Below are 12,390 nucleotides of genomic sequence, written 5' to 3' on the forward strand. Positions count from 1 at the left end.
CACATAATCTTAATCTTTTAGGTAAGTTCTTATTTCCTTTCATAATTGCATAGAAACATATTTTCCACCAATCATCCATCCATCAGAATTCAAAAGCACATGTGAAGCTGCAAAACAAATTTATTTTTTTTACCATATTTCAGCAAACAGGATTCCATCGGATCTGAAATCGTTGCAAATATACAAACTTATAAAAAGAAAGCATGTGAAGCAAACATGCTAAACTGTAAAAAAACAAGTGTAGAAAAATAATTAGTCAAGACAGATGGCNAAGTGCAGTAACATGATTATGATTTATAGTTTAAATTTGTCTTAAAGGGCCAATATTATGTATTTTCCAGGCACATTGTGCCATTTTATAGCTCAACCAATTAACTGTTACCTTCAGTTGTTACAAAAGGATTTCTCAAACATGCATGAAGGAATCGAGGCAACACTCCAGGTCTGTCTATGATGAGTGTATAGCATTATAACATGATGTAAAGCTCAGAAAAGATGATTTTACATAATACTGCCCTTTTAAGATAAAGTTTTGAATACTGAGATGGCATCAAGACAATGATTAAAGGATACATATAAAACATATTTGCCCTTCCAGCAGGAAACTGTCCCACTTTACCATTATCCACCAAAAAAAACAATAAAAAACAAAAATAAAGTCCTTCAAAGGGTTCTTCATCATCTACTTTCTCAGCTCCATCTTTAAACTTAATTACTTTCCTTCTACTTAACTGCTTTGTCATCTTATCTGTGGTGCAGGAACCTATTTGCAGTGCAGTCCATTTATACCTCATATTCAAACACAGTAAGCTGGGCGGATGCAGTTGAAACTGCAACAGTGGTGGGAAAGAGAAGGCATCAGTGAGCGTAACAGCAGAGTTCAGTCATTAAACTCTCCAGGTGGGTGAGGAAGGCAGCTATTCAGCATCATCAGCCAAAGTGAACCTGCAATAAAAATAAACATTTAATGAAAAGCAAAAAAGACCAAACATCTTACATCATCCAGAGGATTAGACAAAGTATCTTCTATCATCTACCACTAAATCTAGTTTCTCTATGAGCAAAACATCTAGGCTACAACATGAAGTAAAATGTTGATATTTTTATAAAAATACAAGCATGAGATAGATGATCTACAAATCATTTGTAGCTTGTATGTGATTTTGTACAGCACAAATCAGAGTTTGGGTTTCATTCAACAGGCTCTGCTCACCAGTCAGTGATTCCAGACTTCAGGTCAATCTGGGCCAACTCAATCTGCACCTAACGGGAAAAATAAGCAGCTGTAAGGGGCGATTCTTCATATGTTTAGTTATTTTCAGTGTGACACGCATGCCAAATGTAGAATAAGTCCCCAGCCAGGCTGCATGCTGAACATTCTTCCTGTTTTTATTTGTAGTTTTTTCCATGTTTTGTGGAGAATTGACACAGCATTGTCTGAAAACTCTTGAGCTTATGCTGCCCTACAAACAAGGTGATAAAACTGTGTGTGGGTGCAGTTTCACACTGACCTGTCCAATAACATCCCGGCTCCTGAAGGAGGCGGAGTTGTTCTTCACCGACACACTGAGGCGCCTGAATCTGGCCTCGTCTTCAGGCAGGTCATACTCAAACCTTAACAAATATTAAAAAGCATGAAGAAACAGTCAAGAAACAACAACAGCTTCAAAAATAAATAAAGAAAATGCTTTTACCTTTCACTGTACTCCGGGTTGAGGTCTCTTTTCTTCACGGCTGTCTTTTTCTTAGTGGCTTTACTTTTGTCAGGCAGCAGCATGAGGGAGACGTAGCTATCAACAGCATCCTTACTTTGGGACACCAGACCTCTGTGTACAAAGGAACAACAAACAGAACCCTTATTTATTTGGGATGTCCTGACTCCCACCCATGTTCTGGCTTATTGTATGCATACAATTTTTAACAATCACAAAATGTTTGGGGCATGTTTACTGATAGCCAAACATCCAAACTGGACAATTCCAGTTTTAATAAATGTTTAATAAGGATTTGTTTTTTAGATCTCAATTTTTAATATTTTTGGTTTTTAAATGAATATGCTTTAAATTTCTGGAAAGAATGTAACTGGATGCTTTTATATAGAAAGGAAAAATGTGTCTTTCACTATGTTATTCATTTCTTTTGTCCACATTCTCATTCACAAACTGAGGCTGACCAATTGAAATCATTAAGATTTGTACATTTTTTTTGTTTATAACATGTTGCTTAACTCTTGTAAGCTCTAAAAAAACTTGCCTGTGCGTAAAAACATTATAAAAACATTATGACTGTCAGTGTTTCGGCACACACCTGCAGGCATGGACGATCACAACGAGCTTTCTCTCCTTTGAGGTGTATGACAGAGACAACTTCACCTGGCCATTTCCAGGTGCAGGAGCAGCACAGGGCAGCGACCCTGAACCAATCATTTCCACCATCTTGGAGCTCAGAATCTGTCAGAATGAGACAACCAGTAGTAATCGTCATATCTAAAAGCATTCAGATGAAGTATGCCCGTATAATTTTACCTTGAGTTCAGCCCTCAGCAGGATCTGACTGTCAGGTAAGGCTCCATCTAAATGAAACCACTGATCCAGGACCAGCTGTGGAGCCGCGAGCAGCTCTTTGACTGTGATCACGAGCGAGCCCATTGGCTGGTCCCAGCCGCTGGACAACTACAATGTAGTGAGAGGGATAAGATAGATTCAGCTGAATGTAAGCCTATTTACTACACAACACCAAGACACACAGAAACCGTCTTGCCTTAGCCACAAGCATCTGACGCTTAGGGTCATGGATGATGAAGTAGAAAGATTCGTTCCACTTAGGGCTGGTGCTCCGGTCACACAGCTGAGGAATGACGACAAACGCGTGTTATTGGATGAATATGTCTTATTCCAAGCAGAGAGAGTAGAAGGTATTAGGAGTCTCACTTTAGTTTTGTAGGCTGTTTCACCCAGAACAAGCTCAACTCCTGCTTTGGGTTCTTTTCCACTCTTCTTAAACTGCATCAGAAAGGCAGATTGATGTTATGTTTCACATTAAATCGCATCTATCTAGCAGTGATGACAAAAAACAACAACAGCTGACTCACTGGAAGTGAGTGTGCCGCCTCTACGTAGACAAAGAGCAGAGCTGCAGAGGGAACGGCTTTGTTCTGGTAGGACTGCAGGGTTTGAAGCTGCAGTACCTGTAAACATTAACCACAGAGATTCATGTATGTTGTTGGCATGGCTCTTCAGCACTAATCTCTAAAAAAGCCATTCGTGAGGGCCGACCTGCTCTAGTCTTGCTGTGTTTGACACAGTAGGAACCCATTCCAGAATCAGGTGAACTCGTCCAGATTTCACATCTTTCAGAGTGAACCACTGGAGCAGAGACATTCAGAGACAAACAGGCAGACCAGCACCCTTCATTAAGCAATGTAACAACACAAAGTTCAGAAGTCATAAGATAAGACTCAGGATCATGAGTTACTGACTAACCTGATCTGTGTACTGAGATCTGATGACCTCATTCAGCTTCACGGTGAATCTGTAAAAATATGATTAGCAAGATTTTACAGTGCCGTAATACGACTTTCTCATATTTAGAAATGCTACAACCATTAACTTCAATGCATTTTATTTATATTTTATGTGATAGAACACAAAGTGATTCGTAACTATGAAGTAAACGGAGAATGATATACATTTTTCTATTTTACAAATAAAAATCTACAACTTGTGGTGTGCATTTGGAGTCATCTGTCCTGAATCCATAGTTTGTAGAACCACAAATTCTGGAAGAAAAGTTGCTAAAAAATACTTGACACACTGTTATAATGGGCCTCTTGGTTGTTTATCTCATCAGGTTAGGATGATGAGATAAACTCATGTCTTGGTAGCGCTGCAGTTGTGCCACTCTTAAAATTTTTCTAATGATGGACTGAACAGTGCTCAGCTTGGGATGTTGTAAGTAAGTTAAAGTTCTGCACAACTTCCCCTCTTCAGCTAAGTACTACTTTGTATTATCCAAACATAGAAATTCTGCCAAAATAGAAGCTTGGTGTTGTAACAATATAAGTGCACAATATGGAGAAGTGCAAAAGATATGGATACTTTTGGACATTTCTCTATAACTTTACATGCCACACACCTTCCTAAGAAGTCATCTGAATCTATATCCTTATCAAATGCTTCGAACTTGATGTCCTGATCGCTGCGGCCACTCAAAACCACCTGTTTACATAAGCAGAGAAGCACATCTTCAGAAAAACAACAAAAGAGGAAACAAGAGTTGCAATATTTGAATCACAAAACTGCCCACCTCATACATTTCGTTCCACGTTGGGTTTAGATTCTCTTTGATGACACGACTTTTAAAAGCGATGTCACCGATATTGATTTTGACGTAAGGATCACTCTTGCCCTTCACCATGCCCCCCATTAGGTTGTCTTTTGCCACGAGATTCTGGGCTTCCAGCAGGTGGATCCTCAGCACCCCCTACAGGAGAAAGATATAAATTATTAAAACAGGCAGAATGTTGCTCATTATTAGAAACAAAAAAATCTGAAATTCATCTACCCTAGTGGTGTCACTGACATAAGATGGTTACTCGACTGTTACAAACAAATCCCCTGTTAAATGCTCATGCTTATTTTAGGTGTCTGGAGTTTTTACTAGCTAACAAGGCACAATAATATCTGCACAAGAGAAGAAGACTGAAAACCAGCTCCAACAGATGGTACAGCAGGATATTTGAAAGGACAAATGAGTTTCACAATTATACTATTATCACTTTAATTCAGTTTCCTTGTAGAGCACCAATTCGCAACACACTGCAACCTAAAGTATCTTAGAAAAATCCTGGTGTAAATTCATTAGGCAAATTGGGTGGTGAGTCTTTTCATCGTGCTAAAGATTATATTTATAAATAGACAGTTAAAGATGTATGAAGACCTTCCTTCAACTTTATTTATATTCACCGGACATGAATTCATCAACATTTCTGGCAGCTAGTGGAAGTTTGTGTTTTTGTTTAAAAAAAACATCAACATGCATTAAGTGTTAGCTGTTGAAAGCTAATTCTGTCGCTCCACACTTCAGATAATCAGCAAACCCACCTGTTTTCCAAAGTCCTGACCCGGCACTGTGTGTGGTGGGAGACTTGGAGCCACTTTGGGGGTTTCTGTGACCCCTGCAGGTGGTGCTGGGTCAGTGGGTAGGCCTGTAACTGTGGCCTGAGCCAGACCTCCTAAACCTGTCCTGCACTCACAGATAAACACAAAATCACGTTAGTTGTTCCAGTGTGTTTTGCTTGGAGTTCATATTTCTCTAATTATCTGTGAGTCAAATTCAACTCACTCCTCACTCTGGACTCTGTCAACGTCTCTGTCAACCTGAGAGTGTGACTCAACCGCAGGCTCCTCTGCATATGCTGGTTCCTCCACCGGCTGATAGAAAATGATTTCAGTTACAACAGCGTAAACATTTAGGACACAGTTACTGTTGCCTTTTCTGTGGTGTGCCTTACCGCAGGAGGATGGGATGTGTCATGTGTGGGTTCAGGGTGTGCAGGCTGGACTACAACAGGGGAGCTGAAAACACATTGAACCGTTGAAAATATAAAAGCCAATCTGCAGGAAAACTACATGAATGTTGAACTATAACATTTCTGACTTTCACTATGTTATAAAGTTCAGCAGTAAAAGTTTAAAATTCTTCAAAGCAAATATGAATAACTCACTCATTTGTTGCCAAGTTTGGGCTTTTTTTCTCCTCTTCAGCTGGTTTGAGTGTCTTTTCAGTGGGAACGGGGGCATCCTCTTCTTTTGAAGCAGCGGCAGACGTCTGAGGAACTTCCGTCAACCGTGTGTCAAGGATCTGCCAACAACAAATATCCACTTGGTCTCTACCATGCAAGTTGACTGGAGCAGATCTATCTAGGCGTGTATAAATGTTGTCATACCTTGAGCTCAGCCCTGAGGAGGATTTCACTTTCAGGTAAAGCTCCGTCCAGATACATCCACTGGTCCAGGACCAGCTGAGGCTCAGAGAGCAGCTGCCTCACAGGGAGCACCAGCGATCCCATTGGCTGGTCCCATGCACTGGATAACTTTTGATAACAGGACACGCAGTAGCAGCACAACTTAGATCTTTGACCGTTCACTTGATAGTGGGAGAAACTTTATTAGTGTTTTGGAACATTTAGGACATCCACCTTCACTATGAGCATCTCTTGGTTGGGGTCATGAACCGAAAAGTGGAACGCCTCACTCCACTGCGGTGATCTGGAGCGATCGCAGACCTTCAGACAGAAAAGTGGAGACGAAGGCAGAGAGTTGAATAAAATACTCCATAAACTCGTTGTTCTCAAAATATACTTGAAATTTTACTCTAATTGTACCCAACTCCTATCAAGTCTGGCATTATTTTTGTAAAGCAACTTACTTTTATTTGTTGAAAAATATAGGCTTTTATTTAGCTTTTGCTTACCCTAACCCTAATTTTGATAAAGACATGAATGAAACGTAGTACTTCGGTTACTAAAACTGATTTAGTTTGACTAAAGTAGTGATAAAGTATATAATACAGCACAGAAATTCATGTCATAGAACATTGTAGATTATTCCACGACTTTGTTGTTTCATACCTTGGTTCTGTGAGTTGTGTTCCCAAATATAAGCTCAGCTCCAGCTTTGGGCTCCTTACCGCTCTTCTTAAACTGCAACACACGTCCCAAAATGAGAAGAGCTTGTATTCCCTCTCAGTAATTATGGTTTCAGATCGAACACAAAAACCTCAAAACCGTTCCTTAACCAGTAGTTCCTGCCAAGAAGATTTTTATGACTCACAGGCAACGAGTGTGCTCTGTCCATGTAAACAAAAAGCAGCGCTGCAGCGGGAACAGCCTTGTTCTGGTAGGACTGGAGAGACTGCAGCTGCATCACCTGAAATCAAATAGAAATGCATCACAGTGACTCAGCACTCGGGACGCAATACAATAACAAAATCATTTGAAGCTTTTCTCTGAAGTCTGACCAGCCGTGTCTTGACCAAAGCATAAAAAGGAAGAGTGTGAAGCAGGCTCCTTGGCAGACGGAGCAGTTTTGAATCCATCAGAATACGAAGGAATTACAATGTTATCCTCGTTTAGGCATGGAAGCGTATGTTCCTCTCTTTTATTTAATGTTTTACTGAAACCCTAAATTATGCATCAAGGCATGTGCTGTCAGTTAATGTTTGCAAATATAGCAAACATTTTTATTTGACAGATTAAGTGAAGAGGAAAGCAATACTTTCAGTATCTAACTTGTCAAATATTAATCAGAGCTAATCAAGAGAAAATTAGGCCATTCTGATTTCTAGTCCACTGACTAGTGGAGCTGTACTTAAATGAACTAAAAAAAAAACATTAAATAGAATTATAATAATAGAATTTTTTTTAAATAAATAAATAAATATTATATTAACCTGTTCAAGATTGTCATTACAGGACACTGTTGGGACCCACTCCAGAATGAGACGAACACGACCGGACTTCACATCGTTCAGGGTGTACCACTGAAACAGAATCATTTATTTACAGGCATCATTTATTTACATCCATAAATGCATCCAGGAAGATGTATTAACGCTGTACAAAGAAGAAAAACACCAACCTGATCTATGAACTGAGAGCGGATGATGTCTGAAACGCTTATTTTGAACCTGTTGAGAATGAAGAACATAATGTATAATGTGATAATATAGATAAACACATATAATATAAAAACAAAACAAAGCCATCTTCTTAATAACACGAAAGAAGAGAAGTTATTCACGCTAGGACACAATGTCAGACATATGTGAGATAAAATATGTAATTCTGATACTCTTGCAGAGAAAAGATAACCAAATGATTGGATTATAATTAATCCAGTCATACTGGTTGATGTTAATTATGATTATTTGGCATCTATTCCATTCTCTGTTGGCTTTATCATTTCAACCACTAAAAATACACGTTCAGTGTAGCCACTGAGGGTAATTAGTCTAGTCTTAGTAATCAGATTAGCAGAAATTATCAATGATTGCATCAAATCAGTCCTTTACATTTGCGAGACTCCGATGATGATTACTAATCGATATGTTGTGCAACTCTATTTCAAATGTAACTTCTTTCAGGCAAACCAGGAAATGTTAGTCTATAAATAGAAGAAAAAAATGCTATTTTCTAATAAGACATCACACTCTTAAGTTCTGTTATTTTGCTTTAATTCTCATCTTCTACATGTTTTATGATTTTAATATTATTTTCTGTGGATGAGTAACTTTCAGCAAACGTACGTTCACTGAGCTTCATAAAAATGCGGACAAGCCCGTCAGCCTCACCTGCCCAAGAAGTCGTCTTTGTCCATATCTTTATCAAACATTTCCACCTGCACCTCCTGCCCTGACTGAGGCCTCAGCACCACCTGAGGACACACACAGCAGTTTGAGTGAGCGTGTGACGGTCACTGTAAAGTCAAAACATGCACTGCTGTTTCAGACAGACCTCATACATCTCATTCCAGACCGGGTTGAGACTCTCCTTCACCACAGCGCTTTTAAACATGACCTCACCAACGCTGATCTTTGCGTAGGGATCGCTTTTGCCCTTCTTCAGGCCACCCATAATGTTATCTTTAGCGACCAGACTCTGAGCCTCCAACAGGATGAGTCTCAGGAGTCCCTGTATGAATGACATGCATTGCTGTGTATTGATTTATATTAAATTAAAGCTTGCTGTGTCCTTTGTTTTAAATGCAGCTACTGCATGCTACTGAGCTCTATTTATACACGTTACCTCACTGGCAAAGGTGAGGTCTGGGGATGTGTGAGGGGGTTGCGTTACAGCCGGGCTCGGCGATTCTTCCACTTTATCTTCCTTCACATCGGCTGCAGTTTCCTTTACTTCATGAACCTCCTCATCCAAAGGCAGTGAGGGAACAACAGTTTCCACAGGAGGGGTATCCACTGAAGCTGACCTAAATAACAAAGAAGCAGCAAAGTTGAATCAAACTCAAGAGGCACTTAAGTAAAATAAGTGGAAAAATAAACTTTTCTGAATTATTTCACCTGAGGATTGTGTCTGTCTCTGGCTGGTGCTTCGCTGGAGTGGGGTCTGACGCTACAGAGACTTTAGTCTTTTCAGTAGCAAGAGGACACTTGGTAGGAACCAACATCTGTAATTAGGTTGAGTAAAAATATTTTGCTAATTAGGTTTGCTGGAGCCCCAAAAGAAAAACAAACATTTCTCAACCGAAGAAGCAAGAGCTCAAAAACAGTCCTTTAAAACCCTGAGAAATTATTTTCTCAACTCTGCTGTGCTGTTCAATATCACGTCATGTAAGCTGAAAAACACACATCTAGTAGTTCTAAACATGAAGAAATGAAGTGCATCTTGGGAAACATCGAGCTTTATGACTTATTTGAAGTATGCATGCATGTTGCTATTAATGAAACCAGTGTGTTGAGATAGCATTCACCATGTTGTCTGTGTTGCAGTATGTCAGGATGGGATAAGATACTTTTGCTGTAATGTTACTTCTTGTTTTTTCACTCATTTCATATTTAAAGGGGTAGTACTATGTATTTTCTATTCTTGTAGTGCCATTTTACTTTATGCTTGAGCATCAGACCACGCCACAGAAATGCAAGTTAGGTGGGCAACAGTATGATAGGAGCATTAGCTGCCACCGCAAAACGGAAAATTAATTAAAGACAGAGAGGTGGAAAAAACCCCCAAAAGATTTAGACAAAACAAATTCAGACTATCCTACCTTGAGTTCAGTTCTTAACAGGATTTGGCTCTCAGGTGAGGCTCCATCCAAATGGAACCACTGATCCAAGACCAGGTCTGGTTCAGCCAACAACTCTCTGACAGGGACAATCAGAGAGCCAATAGGAAGGGTCCAGCTGTGAGAGAGCTAAATGAAGACAATTCATAATGTCGCATGGTAGCTTAGAAGTACTAATCTATCAGAAAACTCTCTGCCCAGCTGTGTGTCTCACTTCTCACCTTAAGGACAAGAATTTCCTGTCTTGGATCACGGACAGGGAAGCAGAACGCCTCGTTCCATTTAGGTGAGGTTGTACGATCACACACCTTCAGAAGAGATGGAAAGAATCAGCAAGAAATGACCAACAAATAAAGCAATGAGCCAAACCAACCAACCAAGCCAAATTAGGGATATTTATAATTGGGGATTTTGATCTTACTGTAGTTTTGCGTGACATATCTCCAAGACTTAACTCCACTCCCACTTTTGGATCCTTTCCACTTTTCTTCACCTACAGACAGAGAAAAATAATGATTCTCTATTTAACCAATTTATTCACCAAAACATTGCTAAGTGACTCACCGGTAAGCCGTCTGCTTGTTCGACATACACAAACAGGAGACCGGCTGAAGGCACTGTTTTGTTTTGGTAGGATTGTCTGGAGTAGAACTGAAGGACCTGAAGCCACAGAAAATATTATTACATTATTACTTAACAAAAAAAAAAAAAAGATGTAAAGAAGTGATTTTTAACTGAGAACTGAGAACATGTTAACCTGGTCCAACCCATCTGGTTCTGAAGAAGTTGGAACCCATTCCAGGACCAGGTGAACTCGACCAGTCTTCACATCACTGAGAGTGTACCACTGATGAACAGAGACAAAACACTTCAATATGGGAACAAAGGGGTCTGTTTGGAACAAACTCCTTCATGTGGACATGTAAGGAATCACATGCTTCGTTTTTTACTAAAGTACATAATACATCTGGAGATAAGAATATTGATGAACTGTCGTGCTTTTGTTTTTAATTTCGACTTTCTAAATTCCAACTAAACTCCCACCTGGTCCATGTACTGAGAGTCGGTGATATCCTTTAGACTTATCTTCAGCCTGCAAATCATAAAATTGATTATTAAAAAGGGATCATTTAAAATCTTATTAGAAAGCAATATCACTGAAAGGTGCAATGTTACCTTCCCATGAAGTCATCTTTCATATTCATGTCTTTGTCAAACACCTCCACATGCAGCTCCTGACCAGGGAGCTGGGTCAGAATAACCTACACAGAAAAAAAAAAAATCAACATGAAAATTATTGCTTCATGCAAACTTCAATTACTCTTTTAAATGGACACTAGCTGACAGTATGGATGTCCAAATCAGACTTCTGCGGCTGAACATAACTGCTAAGTGGAGCACATCCACAATATTAAACGTGGAACCTGTAAAGCTAATGAAACATTACGTGTTGTTCTCCTGTATATAAGTCTACCGTTTTCAAGTAGAGGATTGAGACACACGGAACAAAAAAAATCCTAATCAGGCCAACCTTAGTTAACAGACATTTACCTCATACATCTCATTCCAGGTTGGGTTCAGATTGCCTTTTATAACTTGACTTGTGAATGTTTCGCCTCCGATGTTGAGCTTGACGTACGGGTCGCTCTTGCCTTTCACCATTCCACCCATCAGGTTGTCTTTGGGAACAAGATTCTGACCTGCCAGGAGGTGAATTCGAAGCAGTCCCTGAAGACAAACACGACATAAGCTGTTTTGTTCGCTTGGGAAATGATATTCAATTGCATTGTATTTCATTACCTCGGTAGCAAAGCTGGGATGAGGGGAGGACTGATGGGCCAACTGTTTCGAAAGTCCAGCTGCCAAATTAGAAGAGACCTCAGCTGAAATACGATCCTCGTCTAACCACAAGACCTGTGTTGCGCAGGGAGAAAAAAGGTGAAACAGAGAGACGCCACAAAATGTCAAGAGTGAGGATTGACATTTTGTAGAATATAGAGCAGGATAAACAACAAGCAGCCCAACTATTCACCCTGAGAACTGCGTTGATGTAGATGCGACTCGCAGATCCGGCGTTTTCCAACTGGAACCACTGGTCTAGAGAAAGATGGGAAGTTTCCAGTACGCGGGAGAGAGGGATGGTCAAACTGCCCAACGTCTGCACGCGGTCAGCATCCTTCACCTGACAAAAGAAGACCAAATTACGATCATGACCAATCCACTGATGTCAGACTACATTTGCTTCATATCCAATTTTTATTTATTTAACAACCTTTATTTTGCCTGGAAATTCCTACCGAGATTAAAATGTTCCTTACAAAAAGAATCCTGACCAAGAAAGGCAGCAGCACGCAGACTTTACGAAACATTCACGACAAAATAAAATCGCTCTTACCTGAACGTTTATGTCCTGAGCACGAGGATCTGGGATAAAGAAAGTAAAAGCTTCCTCCCACTCTGGGTTGACTGTGGTGTAGCAAATCTAAAAGGGCAAAAAAAAAAAAATAATAATAATAATAAAAAAAAAATATTATTATATATATATAAATAAATATATATATATATATATATATATTTATATATATATAAA

The 12,390-nt window shown here is 39.5% G+C and overlaps 1 protein-coding gene across 1 annotated transcript in view; it reads right to left on the bottom strand.

The window, feature by feature from the left end:
• Nucleotides 1-102: 102 nt before the first annotated feature.
• Nucleotides 103-12,390, bottom strand: part of LOC106950611 (extended synaptotagmin-1-like) — a 23,180-nt gene continuing 10,892 nt past the window's right edge. Inside the window, exons 15-52 of the mRNA XM_015037584.1 lie at nt 12,196-12,282; nt 11,833-11,982; nt 11,601-11,714; nt 11,352-11,528; nt 10,977-11,062; nt 10,845-10,893; nt 10,558-10,647; nt 10,365-10,460; nt 10,222-10,293; nt 10,022-10,108; nt 9,783-9,929; nt 9,079-9,185; nt 8,807-8,987; nt 8,516-8,692; nt 8,353-8,435; nt 7,641-7,689; nt 7,453-7,542; nt 6,834-6,929; nt 6,632-6,703; nt 6,200-6,286; nt 5,948-6,094; nt 5,726-5,862; nt 5,513-5,576; nt 5,344-5,432; nt 5,103-5,244; nt 4,306-4,482; nt 4,135-4,217; nt 3,483-3,531; nt 3,276-3,365; nt 3,092-3,187; nt 2,931-3,002; nt 2,761-2,847; nt 2,526-2,672; nt 2,308-2,450; nt 1,695-1,826; nt 1,512-1,614; nt 1,214-1,263; nt 103-945 (exon numbers count right to left, since the gene is read on the bottom strand). Coding sequence (XP_014893070.1) covers nt 918-945; nt 1,214-1,263; nt 1,512-1,614; nt 1,695-1,826; nt 2,308-2,450; nt 2,526-2,672; nt 2,761-2,847; nt 2,931-3,002; nt 3,092-3,187; nt 3,276-3,365; nt 3,483-3,531; nt 4,135-4,217; nt 4,306-4,482; nt 5,103-5,244; nt 5,344-5,432; nt 5,513-5,576; nt 5,726-5,862; nt 5,948-6,094; nt 6,200-6,286; nt 6,632-6,703; nt 6,834-6,929; nt 7,453-7,542; nt 7,641-7,689; nt 8,353-8,435; nt 8,516-8,692; nt 8,807-8,987; nt 9,079-9,185; nt 9,783-9,929; nt 10,022-10,108; nt 10,222-10,293; nt 10,365-10,460; nt 10,558-10,647; nt 10,845-10,893; nt 10,977-11,062; nt 11,352-11,528; nt 11,601-11,714; nt 11,833-11,982; nt 12,196-12,282 — 3,933 coding nt within the window. The 3' untranslated portion in view covers nt 103-917. The remainder of the gene's footprint in view (nt 946-1,213; nt 1,264-1,511; nt 1,615-1,694; nt 1,827-2,307; nt 2,451-2,525; nt 2,673-2,760; nt 2,848-2,930; nt 3,003-3,091; nt 3,188-3,275; nt 3,366-3,482; nt 3,532-4,134; nt 4,218-4,305; nt 4,483-5,102; nt 5,245-5,343; nt 5,433-5,512; nt 5,577-5,725; nt 5,863-5,947; nt 6,095-6,199; nt 6,287-6,631; nt 6,704-6,833; nt 6,930-7,452; nt 7,543-7,640; nt 7,690-8,352; nt 8,436-8,515; nt 8,693-8,806; nt 8,988-9,078; nt 9,186-9,782; nt 9,930-10,021; nt 10,109-10,221; nt 10,294-10,364; nt 10,461-10,557; nt 10,648-10,844; nt 10,894-10,976; nt 11,063-11,351; nt 11,529-11,600; nt 11,715-11,832; nt 11,983-12,195; nt 12,283-12,390) is intronic.

This window comes from Poecilia latipinna, unplaced genomic scaffold, assembly GCF_001443285.1.
Source record: "Poecilia latipinna isolate Pla-1442-1.1 unplaced genomic scaffold, P_latipinna-1.0 Scaffold411, whole genome shotgun sequence".
Classification (NCBI taxonomy): Eukaryota; Metazoa; Chordata; class Actinopteri; order Cyprinodontiformes; family Poeciliidae; genus Poecilia; species Poecilia latipinna.